The 20,410-nt window shown below is 40.5% G+C and overlaps 1 protein-coding gene across 3 annotated transcripts in view; it reads left to right on the top strand.

Annotated features, from left to right (window-relative positions):
• Nucleotides 1-1,411: 1,411 nt before the first annotated feature.
• Nucleotides 1,412-20,410, top strand: part of NSUN6 (NOP2/Sun RNA methyltransferase 6) — a 28,820-nt gene continuing 9,821 nt past the window's right edge. The window contains exons 1-8 of one of the 3 annotated variants that reach the window (XM_054991466.1): nt 1,412-1,492; nt 4,548-4,657; nt 7,490-7,645; nt 9,214-9,290; nt 9,895-10,004; nt 13,039-13,192; nt 15,620-15,701; nt 18,525-18,644. In XM_054991466.1, the coding sequence (XP_054847441.1) occupies nt 4,583-4,657; nt 7,490-7,645; nt 9,214-9,290; nt 9,895-10,004; nt 13,039-13,192; nt 15,620-15,701; nt 18,525-18,644 (774 nt within the window). In that variant the 5' untranslated portion in view covers nt 1,412-1,492; nt 4,548-4,582. Of the gene's footprint in view, nt 1,493-4,537; nt 4,658-7,489; nt 7,646-9,210; nt 9,291-9,894; nt 10,005-13,038; nt 13,193-15,619; nt 15,702-18,524; nt 18,645-20,410 lie in introns of all 3 variants that reach the window. The other 2 variants (XM_054991464.1, XM_054991465.1) reach the window with 2 other exon arrangements.

Here is a 20,410-nt window from a genome sequence, read left to right as displayed (position 1 = left end):
AAGCCAGCTACAATTGTAAGATTTAGCTCCTAAGTAATCCCTGCTGAAATTCTTGGTAGTATCTGAGCAAACATGGCTAGATCCAAGCTGTAACGCATGTTCTTTGTCACTATCATCTCCACCTTGTTTTGAAGAAGAATCTTGAAAAGATGCTGGGGAAGATGGATTTTTAAAACCATTATTTATTGGATTTGAGATTATTACATTATCATCATATCTTTCTTCAGATGAGAGGGTCTCCCTGTTTCTATTTATCCTCACAACAACCCTCTGAGGTAAATTAGGCTGAGAGTGATGGCTGGCCCAAACTCAGCCAGGAAATTTTGTGATTCCAGGTGTCCTAGCTCAACATTGTAACTGGTACACCACATGGAGTGTATGACAGGATAGTCAGAAAGGAAATTATTTAAGACAGGACTGACTCATACCTTTTTAAGTAGCCTGTTCTCTTGGGAACCCCCTTCTCTACTGAAGCCTCACAACAACCCTGTAAAGTAAAATAGCCTGAGAGTGTCTGTATCAGCAGGTTTCATGGTTGTCTGCATTATGATCTCTGAAGAACTTTTCTACCAGGAAAACATCAGCACCTGCAAGACCAAGGCTGTAATCCTAAATACCCTTTCCGGGAGTAAACCCACCAGAATAAAATGGGACTTCCCAGTATACCTGTTTAGGATTGCTTCCTAAACATTGCATCCAGTTGTTAGTATGCACAATCACCTGGAGATAGGGTTGCCAGTTCCAAGTTGGGAAATTCCTGGAGATCTGGGTGGGTGAAACCTGGAGAAAGTGGGGTTTGGGGAGGGAAAGGACCCTGGCATGGCATAATTCCATAGAGTCCACCCCCAAAGTAGTCATTTTCTCCAGGTGAACTGATCTCTGTGGCCTGGAGACCGGTTGTAATTCTGGGAGATCTCCAGCCACTACCTGGAGGCTGGCAACCCTACCTGGAGAAGGTAGGGTTGCCAGGTCCAGATTGGGAAATTCCTGGAGATTTGGGGGGTGGGGTGAAGCCTGAAGAGGGTGGATTTGGGGGAAGAGAGAGGCCTCAGTGGGGTATAATGCCACAGAGCTTCAGAGCAGCCATTTTATCCAGGGAACTTGGGCTATGTTTCCTGGAGATAAGGTGCAATTCCGGGAGATCTCAGCTGCCACCTGGAGGCCGGAATCCCTAGAAGGGGATGAGCTTTCTGGTGGGCTTGAAGGATATTATTTGCTATCTCGCCACAAAAACGCCTTGCAGTTGCCAGAGGAGGCGCGTATCTTTTGCTGAGCTGGATTCTTGACGCGTTTCTACTTAACCATCATAACCTCCGAGTCGCCCAAACGCTCCCTGCAGGCCTGCTGAAGCAACGGGACGGCAGGCGCCGCCCTGTCAGGAAGGAGAGGGGCGGGATGTCAAAAGGAGCGACGGCAGACGAGGGCGGGCTGGGAGAAAATTTCCTCGGCCTTCCTCGGGCGATGCTAAGCCGTCCAGCATCAGCAGAAGAAGGTACCGAATGGGTGGAGCGTCTCTGGGCCCTGGAGGAGGGAGAGGAAGCGAAGGCTGCTGGGCCACCCGCCATTGGCTGTAGGCTTTAGAGGGGGTTTAAAGTTCCGCTTGTTCTGTATGGAGACCATCCTAGACAGACACGCTTGTTCCGAGTAGTCGTGTGTGTGATACTCAGAACTGGTGCTGCAGTCATCCAGCGAGGAGGGGAGGTGGGTGGCCTTTTTTGGCGCCTCAACAAGCTTCAGGCGAAAGGAGAAGGGCTAACAAATGGCCGTGTGCGTTTTTTTAAAACCTGTTCTTGCTGGCAAGAGACGTGCGAAGTGGGTCATGTTTCTAACCTTAGAACACCGTAGTCGTGAAAGCAAGCAAGAAAGGACTGGGAAACATTTTGCTACTAGCCATAAATTAGGGGCGTGAGTTGGCGACAGAAAACTTGTGTTCACCCACCACATTTCTCATTGAACTTAATTCTTCCGTGTACAAGTATTTGAAAAATTAACGTCTGTATTCGACCTTAAACGTCTTTACTCTGGCTCCAGGGTCCCATGAAGGGGGTTGCTAGGTCCAGGTTGGGAAATTCCTGGAGATTTGGGGAGTGGAGCCTGGAAAGAGTGGAGTTTGGGAGGAGAGGGGCCTCAATGGGGTATAATATAGAGTCTACCCTCCGAAGCAGCCATTTTCTCCAGGGGAACTGATCTCTGTGGCCTGGAAATCAGTTGTAATTCCGGGAGATCTCCAGCCACCACCTGGAGGCTGAAAAATTACAAAGGGGGGTGAAGAGCTAAACTGCAGTACAACCACGCAACACACCAAAAGAAAGCTCACCCCAGGCGGAAAATATTCAAGGCAATTTAACCACTTCCTGTAAGTTTAGTGTGTAATACAAAAATACAAGGAACATTAAATCCAAAAAACAGTAAATATACAATATTATTGCCAATAATAGCTATAGCTGATATAGTCCCCAGTTACATGAAAAAAGGGGCGATGGCCCCAGCAGACGTGTGTAACTGCCGTGGTCCAACAAGTTGTCCCGATCCAAAGAGTGTAGAAGCCGCTGAAGGTAAGCCAATTAAAGCAACTTGAGGCAGAAAACAGCAAGACGTCCCGGTCCTCGGCTCTCCGTTCCCGCTTACCTTACAGCGGCTCTTACAAGCGTTGGATTGAGACGGCTTGTTGTGTCTGGCTTCAGTGCTTAATTAATTCGCTCCCGCTCATCTCATAGCAGCCTTTTTTTTTTTCAAGCGTCGGACCGGGACGTCTTGCTGTTTTCTGCCTCAAGTTGCTTTAATTGGCTTACCTTCAGCGGCTTCTACACTCTTTGGATCGGGACAACTTGTTGGACCACGGCAGTTACACACGTCTGCTGGGGCCATCGCCCCTTTTTTCATGTAACTGGGGACTATATCAGCTATAGCTATTATTGGCAATAATATTGTATATTTACTGTTTTTTGGATTTAATGTTCCTTGTATTTTTGTATTACACACTAAACTTACAGGAAGTGGTTAAATTGCCTTGAATATTTTCCGCCTGGGGTGAGCTTTCTTTTGGTGTGTTGCGTGGTTGTACCACCTGGAGGCTGGCAACTCACCAAGACAGTGAAGCTCTGTGCAGATTACATAGGACTTATTAAATTAAAGAATTATTAAATTAAGTATTATTACAACTTCAAGCCATCCATTGCATCTTCATTTGAAGGCTGCATTTCCATACGAGTTTGAGAACAAGTTCCATTGAACTCAGAACTTTTGAGTCTTCATGCTTAAGCATGTGCTGTTAAGCTCCCCCTGAATTATAGCAGCTTGGTCAGCAGTTATATAACCTTCAGTTTGAGGTGGAAATCCTTCCAAAGAAATACGGCTTTAGGCATGCTCCATTAAAATACTGAGCAAGGCAAATGGCCTAGAATACATGGTGACTGAAAACAAAGATAAGATTTCTTGGAACTTATGAGTAAGTAAGCCTAGGGCTGAACTAAGATAAAGCTTTTGAAAATAAAGTGTAGTGCAACTGGTCACAATTTTCTTGGTACTGACTGGCCTTTTGAGGACAGTCCTTCAGCTCTATTTTCTGAAGCCTTTGGCAGCATCAGTAGAAAAGATTACATTTTAAAAGACGTATTTTTATCTTGGACATCTGCAATTTAAAACATTGCTATTTTAGCCCATCAGTTGCTGTTCTTGGAACGTACTTGCTGTGCAAAACTTCAGCCTTTAGGTTAGAGATTAGCAATTAGGAACCTCAATTACTGAGAGGCTTCATGTGCGTCTGAGGCAAAAAACAGTCTAGAGGGGAAATAGGATTGTGGATGAAAAGCATCTTTGGTGATGGGATTTTGGGAAGTGGAGCTTGGAATATCTGTTTCCCCCCTTCTTAAAGTCTATTTCCAGCTAAACTAATTATGGGGTAATCCTGACCCAGTCAGGATACTGCGTGAGTGGCAGTAAAATAAAATACAATAACTATATAAAATCACACAATTAAATAATAAGTAAAAATACATTGAATCAGCAGTAAAAGCCACTATTTTAAAACCTCGCTGTGCACATATCCCCTTCAGCCCAAACTGTGGCTGCTCCAATAGCTTTGTGGTATGGTTCTGTTTTACAGTCCTGCCAGAAAGCCAGGGACATAGAAGTCCCCTTGACCATGGGAGACTGTTCCAGAGGCATGGGGAAAACCTGAACTATTACAGAGCGAGCTCTAGACAGTGGCGGCACAGCCCAGAGCTTCTGGAAAGAGAAAAGCTGCTGCATTTAAATAATGTAATTTACCCACACATTATATACTGTACAGTGCAATTGCATAATATAACATGCAAAGTATATGTGTTACTAAACTCATATAATTTGGGAATTTACTGATGGTTAGAAAAGATACCCTGTAGTTTATCCCTATTCGGCTTGGCTTCATGATATATCCGTTCTTTGTGGCATTATAGAAAAAAAGAAAAAGAAAATATATATCACCCTTTGGAGTCTGAGTTCGGTTTATGAATTGTGCATGTTCAAATATGTACTGAAAAAAAATCTTAAAATATAGTTTATTACAGATGTTTTCCAGAGTGAATACTAGACAACAGGGACTATGTCTGTTTTCCCCAAATTCTCACTAAGACCAGAGGTTGAAGAATATCTGCAGGCCACATTTAAAAATGATGAGGTAAATGTTAAAAGTGCTATATAAAATGATTATTTTCTTCTATTTGCTCACTGTCTCCATTGAGTTAATTTTCTGTTTTATATCATGGCTGTCAGAGTTCTTTTTAAATGGGAGAGGGAACTTTGATCTGTTACATGGATTCATGCTACTATAATACCACGCTTCTGTTGAATACAGTATTGTGGCGATAACTATGTTAAAAGGAAAATTATGGATAGTAAATGATAGAGAAATATCATTCTCTATCATCAAATGGCTATACTAAAGTAGGGCCATTTGAAACAGTAACACTTTATGTGTGTTGTTTGTTGCCAAGAATATATTCCAAAGCAGAAACAAAAGTAACACTGCACTAAGATAAAGAATAATGAATAAAACAATTGTGTATCAAATTATGTATTTAAATCTGGGAATGAATCCACTAAATATTAATTATGCACTAACACAAACACACCCTGGTGATGTTACAATTCTGTACAGCAAAGTAAATACAATGAAAACAATACAGACCTCTGTAGAGAAGCTCACAATTCATAATATACATAATGTAATGACTATAATACAAAAAATTCCACTGGTTGGGGCTATTCTGAAACAATAGCCTCCAACCTCACACAAGGGACTGAATCATGAGAAGGGCTGAACAGTAAAAGAAGTTGGTAAACAGAGTAGTACAATAAGCTACTGGCTTAGTCGTGAGTAAAGCCAAGCCATAAATAAAGCTAATAAGCTATATCCCAAGGTGAACTGCTGGTAAGATATATTCCAAGGTGAGCTGCTAACGAGATGCCTAGGTGTGCTCCTGTTTCCGTCAGATTTTAGTCTCACTATCAGTAATACTCATAAAGACAATCTCTTCAGAACTGGAACTATTATTATTTTTAAAAGATTTTTACTGTGAAGCCCAGTAAAAAACAAAGCGACCCTAAAATCTAACTCTGTACAGACATACCCAAAAGTAGATTACTTGTGTCTCAGCCAATTCAGTAACTAGCAAGGACAAAAAACTCTCTCCACACTATCCATAGTTGGCATAAGGTTCTCAATTAGCAGAGAGCTAATCTACTGTTTATAGAATTGAGCTCCCTTGACTGTGTTCAGCTGGGCTTCACACCACAGCAAGTAAAAACACACACTTAAAGAGACTATTTCAATTACACAAAACCAGAAAAAGATTATTATGACTGTTTGGACACATAACAGATACCCCCAAATTATATTTCTTAATATTTAAATAAATCATGACACTTCAGGACTTTGATAGTGTGTGTTTTTAATCTGTATATTCATCGTGCCTCTTGTAATAAAATCTGTTGTATGTTACTCACATTAAAGGGCTGTGCATCATACTTAAAAATTATTTAAAAAAACATATCAGTAGCCAGGTGTTTCTTTTCAATGAAATGGGAGACCAAAGGAGCCTCAATTACTCTGTTGTTAATCCTTGATTTGTGTTCTGATATCCATTGTTTAATTGTCCTAGTGGTGCTGCCCATATAGAATAACTGAAATGGACATACAATAACATAGACCAATCATTTACTGTTGGTAAAATGTGAAAGTGTTATTGAACAAAAACCAAATGAATGCTTGAAGACCTTCAGTTCCAAAGCAAGTGCCCAGACTGAACAGTTACCACATCTGTAATGTCCTTTTACTCTCAAATCTATCTGTGGTCTCCTTAAAAATCAGATTTCACAAGAATATCCCTAATATTTTTAATGTTTAACGCCCACTAAAGGTGTGTTCTGGCAACCTGATAAATCAGAAACCGAATGCCAATGTTTTAAAATTATTTTCTTAATATCATTGGCATATAGAGTATACTCTTAAGGCACAAGAAATTTGAGAAACAGGCTGTGCCGACTTTGGTTAGAATAAGTTCTCTCTTTCAGCATAATAAGTTCTAGATCTTGCTGATTGTACCCCATGTAGGGGATAGCCCCAGTCACAAAATTGTTTTTCCATTTTCTCACTGTCATGAATAAAACCATGTACAGTGGCTGAGTTCCTTCTAAGTAACAGGAATTGCCCATAAGGTTATTCCTTAAGGCTGGGAAGGTTATTCCTTAGGCTGGGAAGTGTGTGCTGTTTGTTGCCAAGAATATATTCCATGTCAGCTCTAAAGTATTTGTCAGATGATACAGCAAGATTGTAGTCCTGTACCATCCTAAAGACTTAACAAAATTTGCAAGGTATAAACTTTCAAGAGTCAAAGCTCCTTTTGTCAGATCTATTATTTCTTAAAATATAGTAATGGAATTTTTTTCATATTTTCTATGCTTGGGTTGAAATATTCTGGAACTGAAGATATTTATAAAAAGTCAGTGAATGTTTATTTGACTTCTAAAACTCATATCACCCCCAAAGACCCTGATGGGTAATAATTGTTTATAATAATATATTTCAGAGTAAAACAAAAGAATGCACTTCAGAACTATTGGAACCATATTTGCTCATCTCCAGCCTTTAAATTATTTTACCAGTTAGGCTTATCGGTTGGTTAAAACTTAATTCTTGAATGTAATTTGATTTCCAGCATGCATAGGTTGCAATCTTAAGGACACTTTCCTGGAATAAGCCCCATTGATAACATGAAATGCTCTCCAAAGTAGACCTTCTTAGGATTGTGCCCACACTTATCATCCAGGTTAAGTATTCTTAGGTTTGCAGCCTTATTTCTCATTGATTTCTGTACATTATCATTTGGAGTTAAGCCTATTTTTCTCTTTCTAAGTTTTAGGTACTCTAATTTAGATTAATTGTAGTTTGAGTTAGATCTGGAACTTCATCATAATTACAGCATGGTATTGTTTGTGCTTTTATTTTAAGCTCGTATCTGCTGTGGGTCCCCTGGAAGTTGAAAGAAAATATGAACATCTGTTAAATAATTTGTCTCATCCGCCTGCTTTCACAACTGTTCGAGTAAACACTCACTTGGCATCTGTTGAACATGTAAGAAGTCTACTGTCTGAAGAGATCTGCAAGGTCTGTGCTGTGCCTCTGTTTGTCTGTCAACCAATTGAAACCACTAGCACGTATAATCCTAAACCCGTTAACATCACTGGATTTAGAAGAGTTTAACTCTGTTTAGCACTGTAAATCAAGGATGGTGTGTGAATAGCAAACAATTGAAATGAAAAAGATGAAATGAAAAGAATAGTACATGATAATACAAAATAGAAAGTAGGTTGATCTGGATCTAGGTTTGCAGGAAACAAACAAGTTCAGTATCCCTGAAATCTGGTTAAGATTCAGCAAAATGGCCCCAAGGACGTTCGCCTAGCCTCAACCAGGGCCAGGGCCTTTTCAGCCCTGTAACCAGCCTGATGGAGTTCCGTCTTCGTCGAGACTAGGGACCTGTAGGAATTCTGCTGGGCCTGTAAGATGGAGTTGTTCGTCCAAGCCTATGGTAGTGGTTGAGGCTTGTGCGGGCTTCTTGACTGGCCTCTCTGCTATGGCCTTGGTTCTCTGTTTAGCTGAGCCATCTGCTACCTGTCCTCTCTACCCTAATAAATTCCTGATGAGGTGTAGTAACATCACACATTGTTGCTTGGATTTGGTTTTAATTTTTATATCTTGTATTATATTATTGATTTTATATTGTATTTTATGTTATTCTAATATTATTAATGTTGTTACCCGCCCTGAGCCCACTTGCGGGGAGGGCAGGCCAGAAATGCAATTAAATTAAATTAAATTAAATTACAGAATCCAGCATTATTCCCTATCTGGAGGGCAACTATGGGGGGGGGGGTCTTATTTTTCAAGCAAACTTCACCAGATTTGCAGGGAACCTATTGCTGACTGTCCACTGAAGACTCGCTAGGTTTCAGGAAGATTGGCCACAGGGTCCAATTCTCTGGGCCCTTAACCAAGGTGCCTCCAGTTGGATCTTAGATGAAAACGCACAGAAGCAAGTCAGCTTTCAGCCAAAGGCACAGTCCCAATGCAAACTGAACCAACAGGCTGAAGCTGTGTTTGCGGGATTAACCCAGATTAATCTGGCTATCTTGATCTGGCATCCTGGTTCTGATTCCGGATTCTCTGATCTGACTTAGTCAGATTTTGCCAAATCGGCATAAATCTGGCTATAAAAGCCAGATCAAAAAGCCAGATCACACACCCCTAGTTAGAAAGTTGCAGCCTTTTTCTGTAATCAGTAATAACATAAGTGAGCAAACTGGTAATGCTTTGAAGATATCACTTATTCCAGGAAAAAAAAATCTGCGTACATAGTAACATCAGGTATTCTTTAGTTTTGAAATAAATTCTATCAACGGTCTACACTGCAGCTATTATAAAAATTCATTAGGACATTGGCTGTCCTGTATTTACTTTTTTCTGAACATTTATATCTATACTAAATAAAAACATACTAATTGTGAACAATAAATTAGCTCTAATACTGTCAACTCCTTTTTAATTATATATTTGGTTTTTGCTTTGGCTTTCCTAATGATGAAAATAAAAAATAAAATTATTCTAATACTACTGGCTACTTGTTATTAAACACATTAAAGCAACGTACTTTTCTCTCTTTTATCTCATAGCAGTATAAAGGTTTCAGTATTCCAATTCTTCAGCACCCAGAACTTTCTGATGTTTTACTTATTCCTATTATTGGGCCCAGGTTTGTAGATTTTTTAAGTTTAATATTACACGTTTTGGCTATAAATCATCTTCAGTCGCTCAGATTATAATTTGCCATAAACAGAAGGAAAAATGTGAATAACATAACTACCAATACAGTTTACTTCCCTTGAAATGCTGGGTGTTTTTATTTTGTTTTTAAAGATGACCTTAGTTTTATGAAACTTGTTTTCAGATTTTAAATATACAACTTGTGAGTGAGACAGAGAAAATGTACAACTGTTTCTCTGCTTAAAAACAGTAGCAGCCACAAAGATCACACCAAGGAAGTACAATGGAAGCAAAAAGAGTGGATATCAGTGGCAGTAGTGGGTGAAGAGGCTCTGGGCAGCAAAGTGGATAGTGCAAACTGAGAGATGGCTGTGGATACAAGGGCAGTTAATGAGTTGCAATTTACACAGCTTTGTTTATCATAGTTATTTTGTAATCTGACCCCATGAATGACATTTAACTTTCATTTAATTTGTTGTCAAACTGCCCTGAGCCCGTCTGACGGGGAGGGCGGTCTAAAAATGTAATTGAATAAATAAATAAATCTAAATATTACTAGATTTTCCTTCATTAAATTCAATTTTCCTTTTCAGAAAGGACCTCCAAGAATTGACAAATCAGGTAATTGTTGGTGCCCAATGTGGGAATGCAGTGCTTCGAGGAGCGCATGTATATGTCCCTGGAATCATATCCACTTCAAACTGTAAGAATTTTTCAATATATTTTTCATAACATTTAAGGAAAAATACTACATAGCTAAGAGCTACTGTCTCTGAATATGTGCCACTCTTTTTTTAGGGCTGCACCAAGTTTTTCTGAGATTTACTTTTGAACATTTCCAATGTCATGTTTAGGCTGTTTCTTTTCTTTGCTGCATTATTGCAAATAAGGAGTTGGAGACTGTCTTAATAGCAGCACCAAGGGCAAACAAAGCCCCCCCCCCATTATTGCATTCACTCTGAATGGGGAAAAGAGGATGCATCCCTTTTGTCTAGTCAACCAGGCAACCTCTCCTGTGTTATGCTCTGCTGGCAGTTTATTTTTATGTATTTATTTCATTTATATTCTGCCTTTCTTCCCAGTGGTGACCCAGAGTGTTTTACATTGTTCTCCCCTCTTTGATCCTTGCAGCCCTGTGAGGCAGGTTAGGCTGAGCGAGTGGGACTGGCTCAAGGTCATACAGCAAGCTTTGCTGGCGGGTTCAATCAGATCCTAGCCCAGCACTCTGCTGACTGCACCACATTGATTCTCTTAGTATCTCCAGTACTGTGGGGTAAGACTTTTTGTCCATATTTAGTTCCTGTTGCATATAGTCAACACAGGACTACTTGCTGCAGAATGTGGGTAAGGACGCATTTTCCATTAACAGAAACGTAGTGCAGATGAACAGCATCTCAGTAAAGATGTCATGCAACTACACTCCTATTTCTTTCAGTGGGACATGCATTTGGATGAACGTCTGAATGCCCATCCACATTCTTCTCCAAGTAGTCAGCTATGTATGTCTCAGTTGGAAGAGGGAAAACCAGCCTTAATACCTTGGAAAAAGAAATATCCCTATGCAAACAATTTCATGCCTCTTTGAAAAGCGGGGTGAGAAACGGCACAAATGAAAAGAGGAACAAAAACTAGTGTAAAAAGGCACAGCAGCACACCAAAATGACAGCAGTGAGGACTGCTGTGGTTCCTAGTGTATTTTAATAATATCCTTATCAAGGACATTGTAAAAACTATCAAAACATACATATTTTTAACATATTTCAAATATTCTATCATATTTAATTCATATTTTTAATATATATAATAAATGTCATTGATAAAACTCTCTGAAGATACTTAAATTAAAAAATAGAAGGGGAAGTAGCACATTATAGTCCAATCTCATCAGGTCTTAGAAGCTAAGCAAGGTTGGTACTTCGGTGGGCAACCGCCAAGGAAGACTCTGCAGAGGAAGGCAATGGCAAACCACCTCCGCTTCTCACTTGCCTTGAAAACCCCTTGCTGGGGTTGCCATAAGTCAATTGCGACTTGATAGCGCATACACACACATGTGCATGCGCGCGCGCACACAGTCACACTTAACCAGAGTAGAATCCTAAAAATGTCCTAACTAATATACCTTATACTATAATACTTAAAACGAATATATGTGTGTGTGTGTGTGTGTGTATACATCCACACACACAAAACTCCATCATAAAGCAGCTTAACATATTACAGTAACTTCAGGCAAACTTGCAGAGCACTCACACATTTATACATTAAAAGAAAGGACCTTCAAGGACTTGGAGAAGAGGGAAAGTCACATTTCCTCCCCTGTAGGCCCTTGCATTAATGATCTCTGTATTTTCTTTACAGACAGTTCATAATCTCTCTCATTTTTAAAAATAATATCTGATAATTAATAGAGACTTCTTTATATTGCCTCTCAAACCTAATGTTAAGACTCAGCTGATCGAAAAAAGAATGGAACCCACTGATGTCACCATTCTAAATCACAAACAAATTAACATTGATGCTTCACCACAATGCACTCATTTTTCAGTTCAGTTCTTTTGTGTTTTTATGTTCTTTGTAATGTTTTCTTGCTTAGATCAGGCCACTTTCTTAGATATACTCCACCAGGCCAAATGCAGCCTTACCAGCTAAGTTTGGGGGCTGGTCAAGTTGCCACCCAAGGACAGGAGAAGAGGCAGGCTTAATGAGCCTCCATTGGGCAGCAGTTTGCTTGGTGTGGTAGAAGTTGTGCAGCACTGGGCTTGTATTACTGTTAATTTAGATGTCTGAATGGATTTCATTCAAAACTTTGGGAACTCATCAGGCTACCAAGAATCTGTTACTTTAGATACTTTTACAGCTGGGTGACCTTGGGTCAGTCACAGCTCTTCCAGAGCCCTCTCAGCCCCACCCACTTCACAGGATGATTGTTGTGGGGATAATAATAACATACTTTATAAACTGCTCTGAGTGGGTGTTAAATTGTTCTGAAGGGCAGTATATAAATTGATTATTATTATTATTGTTGTTGTTGTTGAAAAGAAGTCACAGTAGTTATTTAATTTCAGGGCTGTCTCAAGTAATATTTGCGCCTGTATTGTTTAGTTCCATTGTAGATGGCCTAATTGGGAAATACACAAGAGCGAAAACATTTATGACTTAAATTTGTTTTATATGTTATGGAAGCTTAAAACATTTATTTGTTTATTTCCAAAAAGTCCTTAAAAGGGTTAATGCTACCGTTTAGATATTTCTGATTCCAGCAGCTGTGAGAAGCTGTGCTTCAGGTCAGAAAAAATTAAAAGATGAACTTAAAAGGCTTAAGAGTTTGTGTTAGGGATTCAGAATACATTTTGTAACAAATAAAATTATTTTGTTCTGTATATTTGAAGGAAAAGACAGGCATAAGTTCCTGCTACTTCTTTTCCCTTTCTACTCTAGATCCTCCAATATAAGTCACTTGGTATTAAAATGTGTTTTTTATAGATTGGACATTGGGATTCTTTTTTATTATTTTGAAAGATTGGGACGTGTTCTTTTAAGTCATAGAAAATGCTGCCAAGTGTGCATGTGGAATAGCCATTATTGAAGTTGTTCCAGAGCTATTCCTCCTGACCTGAAATGTTTCTTGCAAGTGCATGGGGCTGGAGTGCGTGTTCTAGCAGATGTCCCTAATGATTTGACCAGTGTTCTTATGCCAAGTAAAATATAATCAGAAATGTTCTCTTTTCTCTCCCCAGTTATGAAAGCTGGTGATGTGGTTTCTGTCTACTCTGATATTGAAGGGAAATGTAAAAGAGGAGCCAAGGAATTTCTGGGAACCAAAGTTTTCCTTGGAAATGGGATTTCTGAAGTGAGACGCAATGACATTTTTAATTCTAATGGCCCACTGAAGTAAGTAAACATGATGGCACTTACTGTTATCACAGTAAATATCAACTGGGGTTGTCAGTGGTGAGATTGGCTCACTTATCCTATTTCTGCATTGAAACCATATTCTTAGTAGGCCATTACCTTTACCAGATGGAAACTATTCTGTTTCCCCATATTCTGTTCTAAAAGTAGCTTCTTGTCCGGTGTACAGGTTGCACATCAAACCAATCTGATGTTGTGGCGCACTCATTCCTTTTAAAAGTATCCATAGTTTTTCATGATTTGCACAGTCAAATCCATTACTGTAATTAAAACAATGGGCAGAAAGAAGAGGTCACTGGGGGAATGCTAGACAAAGCAAATAAGCAGAAGACACTGATGGAAGGGGACAGACATATATCCTGTGGAGGGAGTTCCGTTTTTAACACCACTTGTGAAGATGGATGCAGAATTGTATTGAAGATGGATTGTTGCGTATTATAGATACAGAGATAGTATACGTTATGTGTAATTTCTTCAGAATTAGGACACAGGATAATATACATTAGGAAATATGGTTCATTTATTAAAATCACCTTAGTTGTTAAGCATTTGTCTTTAACTTGGAGCTGAATTTGATTTCCAAGTAGATTTTTTTGAAAATGCAGCATAATGTCATAATCCTGCTAGATGATCAAAGGGAATTATGTGATTCCTGCAGTTCAGACTGCTCCTATTTTTTGCATTGGTTCAGGTTTTGTTTGTCTCATGCAGCATTATCTGCTTTACCCAAGGATAAGCATCTGTTTTTGCTGACAGCAGTTATTTATCATTTTCATTTTCAGCTGTGTTTGTCAGGGGTACACAACTCAAATTACTTTGAGATCTACCTTTACCCTACGTTAACCATGGAAAAGTGTTTAAACTCACTGTGTTAACTGACTTTTCTTATATGTTGTGGTTTTTTCTCCCTCTGTAAGATAGGACTCTCTGAGTGCTTCTTTCTGTTTATGCTGTCTGCTTTTCTGTCTCCAATCTGCTGGTTGCACACTTTCTCTCTGAATCTATGGTGCATCCTTTTCTCTTTCTTAGTTGCAGCAACAGGAGAAGCTCATATGAGAAAATACTAAGCTATGACTTCCAAGTGCACTAACTCTTCATTTCCTGGAAATCAGGTCATGCACTAGTGTGGTTAGGAGCTGTACCATTGGCTTTTTCCATCTGACTCAGGGGTTTTCATGGTTACCTTGGTGGTGCAGGAAGCATCTGTGCTTCAGGGTCTTGCCCAAAGCACTGTTGTTAGGAATGGAGACTTAGTTTTACCCAGAAAGAGGCAGGAAGGTGCTGCAGAGAATTTTCTCAGAGGGCTAAAAATAGGAGAAGATAACTATTACGTGTAACATCAGTGCAAGTTAGGCAACTAAGCATTAACCTGGGTTTACAAAAGAACAGTACCTTTTAGCAGGGCAATCCTAAGCAAAGTTCTGAGTTAATTAACCGGCAGCCCAATCCTAAGGCCTGATCCAGTCCCCCCGCCTGCATGTCAATGTAAAAGCAGCGCATCTCTGCCGCTCCATGTGGACTTTTGCAGGAGAGCCACGCTGGCACCGGAGCTCAGCATGGCAAGGCGTAGGCGCCGCCAAGAGCGCCTACTGTTCCCCTGACAACCCCACCCACACCAGCCAATGGCCGCACTGCTCCCCTGACAGGCAGGTGAGGGGCGAGCACCAGTGCAGCTAATGGGGAGGCCGCGATCCTCGCTGCCCACCAACACCACCTGTCAGAGAGTAGGCATCCCTGCCTGGGGGGCAGGGCGGGGCGGGGAGCAGAGGTAACACTGAAGGTGCGGATAGGGCACCCACCCTCTTGCCCGTCCAACTCCCTTTCCAATGAGGGCCGGGCTGGTGGCTGCAGCTACACGTGCCTGCAAATCCCCCCTGCCACCACTGCCAACATGAGAAACAGGTTTCCCGTCCCTGAAAAGTGGGACCAGAAAGGTGTCAAGACTTGGCAGTGGTCGCATTCACAGCCTGAAGCACTTGGGGTCAGCCATTTACATCTGGCAAGCCTTAGTTTTCTCCCTGTGTGCTTTCCGCACTCCCCCTTAGGATTGCACAATTAAATGCTCTTAGAAGGGTTTAACTCTGCCTGGGATTACATTGTAGATGTTCTAGAGTAGAAAATAATGTATTGTTAAATAGTAAATTAAATTTAAAAAATTGCTCAACTAATACCCATCAGTAAATACAAGTTTTTGCGGATACTGATCCAGATTTATGATTTTTTTCTAGTAATGATCTCAAATATAAAATTAGAATTAATTAAATTACGGGCTTATATTATATGGTAGTACTGGTAACTCATCACCTCTTTTTAAACACAGTTAAAATCAGGACATTTAACACTAGCATAACGTAGCTCTGGAAATGTAGGCGCACCGTTTTTAACAATGAGTTTTGTGCCTTTCAGAGGGTTGGGAGTAAAAATGATAGAGCCAATCTACCTTAGTCCTTCATTTGACAACGTGCTATCCAGTTACATATTTTTGCAGGTAAGCAATTATTAACTGTTGCTATAGTTTTCTGGAGATTAAGCTGTTTCCTGAAAGAAATTCCCAATACAGTGCTGAAACAATACTGACACAGAACACAGGCAATTTGACATGAAATATAAATCATTGCAGAAACTACCCTGTAGGACCATACTTGCAGCAACACACAGTACGAAGTATTATAGTCTACAGTTCCCATTGCTTTACCAAAGAATCTTTCTGAACCAGAAGAGAGAAGCACGCTAAAGTCCTGGGTCCGACTTCCCCCTGCCCCTCCTGCAAATGGCAAAAGGGGGAGCCTCGATGGTGGGCTGCCCCAGAGATCCATCTTATGGGATGTGGTTTCACGACTCCCCCTCTGCTGCATCCAGGGAAAGCAGAGACATGCACTGATGACAAGTTCGCTGCATCTTGGGAGGGTCCATGGTCCCATGAAGGCAGAGGAGGCCTGACTGAGACGGATGCTGCTGGCATCTAAATGACCCTTACCCATCCAGCACCAAAATGCTCTGCAACTGCATTAGATTGATGCTCCCAGGTATCCTGACCCACTGTTGTGCCCTTTCCTCTGCCCAAAGGCGGAGGAGGGGGGATCCAGTCAAGGGAGTCTGTGCAAAGCCCTGTTATGGGATGCAAGCATCTGCTGCCCCCTCCTGTCTGAGTACACTTCCCTGGGGGCTTTCAATGGAGACGTTAAGGTGGCAGCTCTGGAGGTAGGCAAGGCCCTCTGCTGCCCCTGGCACCAAAATTGCTGCCAAGATGGCAGTGCCGGAGGCAGGCCGGTGCCTCCATCGACCCCTGCTCCTGCCAAAATCATTGCTAAGGTGGCAGTGCTGGACGTGGGCAGGATCTTCCTCGGTCTCCCTCCACTGTCCCACCTGCTGCCAAAGCAGCACAGCTGGAGGTGGGCAGCTGGGGGAGGAGGAGGGGGCATTTCCACCCCCCACTGTCCTCCCTCTGTTGCTGGACTCAGGGATGGTGGTGGAGAGGGAGATGGGTGGGCAGGAGGAGAGGGAGACAGCGGAGCAAAATTCTATCCAGGAGTCCTTTGGTGAGGGAAAGGAAGGGAAGAGCAGCAAGCTGTGCAGCAAATGCCTGGACTGGTGAGATGAGTGTGGGAGGAGGGGGAGTCTTGCAGGTTCCCACTTGTAAGTTTTTAATTATATATAAATCATTAATCTTGGAAGATTGAGGAAGGCTGCCATTGTTTTTCTGTGTGTGTGTTTATACATGCAGAGAGATGAAAATGCAAGAAAATGAGGTACAGAGTAAAATGTGAATTAGCCTGAACCTTTGGGATAGTTTGGGAGCATAATACTGTTATAAAATATTAGGTATATTATATATATATATTTATTTGGCTATTTATTTTCTTATTTATAAGATTCATAGCCTGTCCTTCAACTTTAAAAGCACTCAGGGCAGTTTACCAAAAGTATTAAATAATATAAAATAAAAAATAACTAATTGAAATAAGTTTGTTAAACTGCAGCAGTTAAAACTCCCACAGCCCTGCTGAATCTGGCTTTTATACCTCAAAACAATAAAGAGCATCTGTGTGATAACAACTATTGCTTTTGCCCCCCCCCCCCAAAAAGAAATGTATTGTCTCACACACCCACACACTTAGTTAGTGAATTATACCAGTGTGCTTAGGTGGCTCTGCATTTGTCATAACCCCTTCTAGGGTGTGGGTTACCTGAAGGGTGTTCTTACTTTGATGCTGCCAAGCAGGGGCTGATAAGAGATAGAAAGCTGACTGAATAGTGGCTTCTCAGTTGCAGGAACCAGCTGACCAGTCAATCTACCTACCACTTTGTCAAATCCCAAGGATGTGACCTGGAAGTGAATTTCTGTAAAGAGACTGCAGTGACCCTGTTACAGACTTTTCTTTTCATATACTGCTTCAGCCTTGCCCTCCTTTGTAACAGAGTCATCAGCAGCTCCTAGGCAGTTCTGTGTATCCGAAATGGTTATGCACTGGCCTTCAGTGCTCTTAGGAGAGGAACTGTATGTAGCGGTATCAGACTCGGACCAAGGAGATATGAGCTCCAGTCTCTGCTCCACCATAAATCTTCCTTGGTGAATTTGGGCTAGACTTTTCCCTGGGTTTCTCTTCTCTTAAAAGAGTTGCTGTGAGGATAAAATTGGGAGGGTGGGATATGTTCCATCTTTCAAGGAGAACCTTCTAGTCTTGTAATTTCTAATTTTGTAAGATCACAAGCTCCACAATATGCATTTTAATAAAGCTAGCTAGAACCCATTTTGATAGAAAAAGGCATTCCTTAGAAATTAAGCAACCAAGCAAATAGTTACTAATAATATCCTTTTTTCCCACACAGAGATACACAGAGAGAGGTGGGAGGCGAGAGTGCTTAGGCTTTGTGGAACCATCAAATAACAGAACTTAAAATATTTTATAAGCCATTCCTGTACTAATTCCTGCAGCAATCCTAGCGTCCTAATAAGGAAGAGCAAATATGGGCCATTTTCATTTCATTTTTTATTTTAGTTGCTGTCATTATCATCTTTTTCTGTTTACTCACCTCATTGTCACTGCTGTCAATCATTTGTTGTTATTTTTATGCCATTTTAAGATGGCGTTCGTATACTGTGTATAAAAACCGAAGCAAAATTATATTGAAAATGGTGTTGATTTTGGCAGGAAAATTTTGGTGTGAGGGAACAGAAGCTAATGTGAAAATAAAGATTCATGGTTTAATTTCCAGCAGGGGAGAAATGAAATAAAAATGGGGATATTCACATTAAGCCAGATAACTTTAAAGATTCTCTAATTCTTAAGGCCTTGTCTTTTTCTGCTAGAATTTGCCCTCTTCAGTTGTGAGCTATGTTTTAAATCCTCAACCAGGTGAGAGAATTTTGGATATGTGTGCAGCTCCTGGGGGAAAAACAACCCATCTTGCAACACTAATGCGTGATGAGGTAAGTGAAGTGAACATTTTCTGTCTCAGCGAGGAAAGTTTGACCCACAATTCATGAGCATGGCTTGTTTCACTCATCTGCTGAGCTTCACAGATAACTCATAGCAGCACACCATTAATATTTGAACATAGTGCTCATTTGCTGGCCGTCTCTGCAGTTTTGCAGAATTATTGAACTAAACACATATTTTGGGGGAGCTAACTGTCGCTCACAATCAAATTTAGAGCAAAAAGATCCTATTTCACTAGATCTGGTGCATTTTAAAACTATAGCTATAGCAGGCTTGTGAGAAGGAACATAATGCAAATTGATCAGGGTTCTTTTTAGTTCAGAATGTCAGCTTTTAATCAAATTTTAATTCACTTTCCTCTGACTGAGGAAAAATGATGCAGTAAAAATAAAATAACTGCAATATCATCATGGTATTGTGCTCTAACATCTTAAAAACAAATATTAATGATGTAATGATGAGTGCTTTTTTGTTATGTTGGAATGAGTAACCCAGTAGATTGTGCCATTTCTTTTGAAAAGAAACTGAGGTTGGTTCATAGAGAGGGTGTCCAGTAGATAAAAATTAGTGTTTTATTTGTGCATCTCCTTCAGATTAAATAGAAACACCTTTGGAATTCATATCTAAACTTATGGGTGGTATCCCACGCAATCATAAGAGTATGTTCCTGCAATTAATGTAAAGAATTTATAATCTTGCTTCCTTTTTAATGTTCAAGAGCAGTTTGAATCAGTTTTCATCATTGCCGAAATAATTCCAGTGTCACCCATCCTGTCCCCATCTGCAAATAGCTGCAAACAGTATTTGAAGAGAACTTTAGCCCTATCCTGACCTTAGAACATGATTGCATGTAGAGGGTTCCATTCTGTCATTTCCACTTAAAAGGATTTCACTGAACAGGACTGGGGGGATTTCTGCCTGGACAGCTACTGCTGGTCAAAGCAGACCGGTACTCTTCAGTGTTTTCATATCCTGGACTCTTGTTTAACACTAACAACCAAGATGGGACCCATTAAATTTTTTACTGTATTTGACTTTCCCCCTCCCTTCTTGCTCTTTCTTCCTCTCTGTTTCCTAATCCATCCTCTCTCCTTTCTAAAATTGGGGGGGAAAGATGGTACATTTAATGTGATCCACCAACTGAAGACCACACTGGGTAAATGGGCCAAGAAACTGACTTGATATGATGCTGTTTCATATACTCATAGATGAGCCTGAGAGGGGAAGGTGCTGCTTGTTCTGGCTGACAAGATTTACTGCAGTTCAGTTTACCCAAACTACATTGAATCGTGGAGTAAAATAGCTGAGCTGTGATGGATCGGGAAGGGGAAAGATGTGTTGCCTAATGCATGGTCAAAGAGCCTTCTACCCAGTGTGTGTATTCGGAAGATGTCGAAAGGAGAATCCTGGCATTCTCTTCTTCAAAACTTATATAGAGGCTGAGAATTTGTATTGCAGAGCAAATTTCAGAATTTGAGAAGCGAATATTTGTTTTATTTTCAGAATTTTGCACTCTTGCTTTTAAGTGAGTTTTCTCAAATAACTTTTCAGTTCCCATTATGAGTATTCAGCAAACTGTGCAGTTGTAAGCAGAAACACCCTTTTAAGCCTACTGTTTAGGACTGCACTGTAGAACATTAATCTTTTTTCACTGGTTGTCCTGGAAGAAAAGTGGCATAAGAGAATTAATAAATTTTCTATGGTCCACAGCATTTCTGATTGTGAGGAACTGTGTGTATATAAGTAAAAAGTACCA

This window comes from Eublepharis macularius, chromosome 11 (genome assembly GCF_028583425.1).
Source record: "Eublepharis macularius isolate TG4126 chromosome 11, MPM_Emac_v1.0, whole genome shotgun sequence".
In the NCBI taxonomy this organism is placed as follows: domain Eukaryota; kingdom Metazoa; phylum Chordata; class Lepidosauria; order Squamata; family Eublepharidae; genus Eublepharis; species Eublepharis macularius.
Note: the sequence above shows the minus strand (reverse complement) of the source record. Positions and strands in the feature narration are given on the sequence as shown.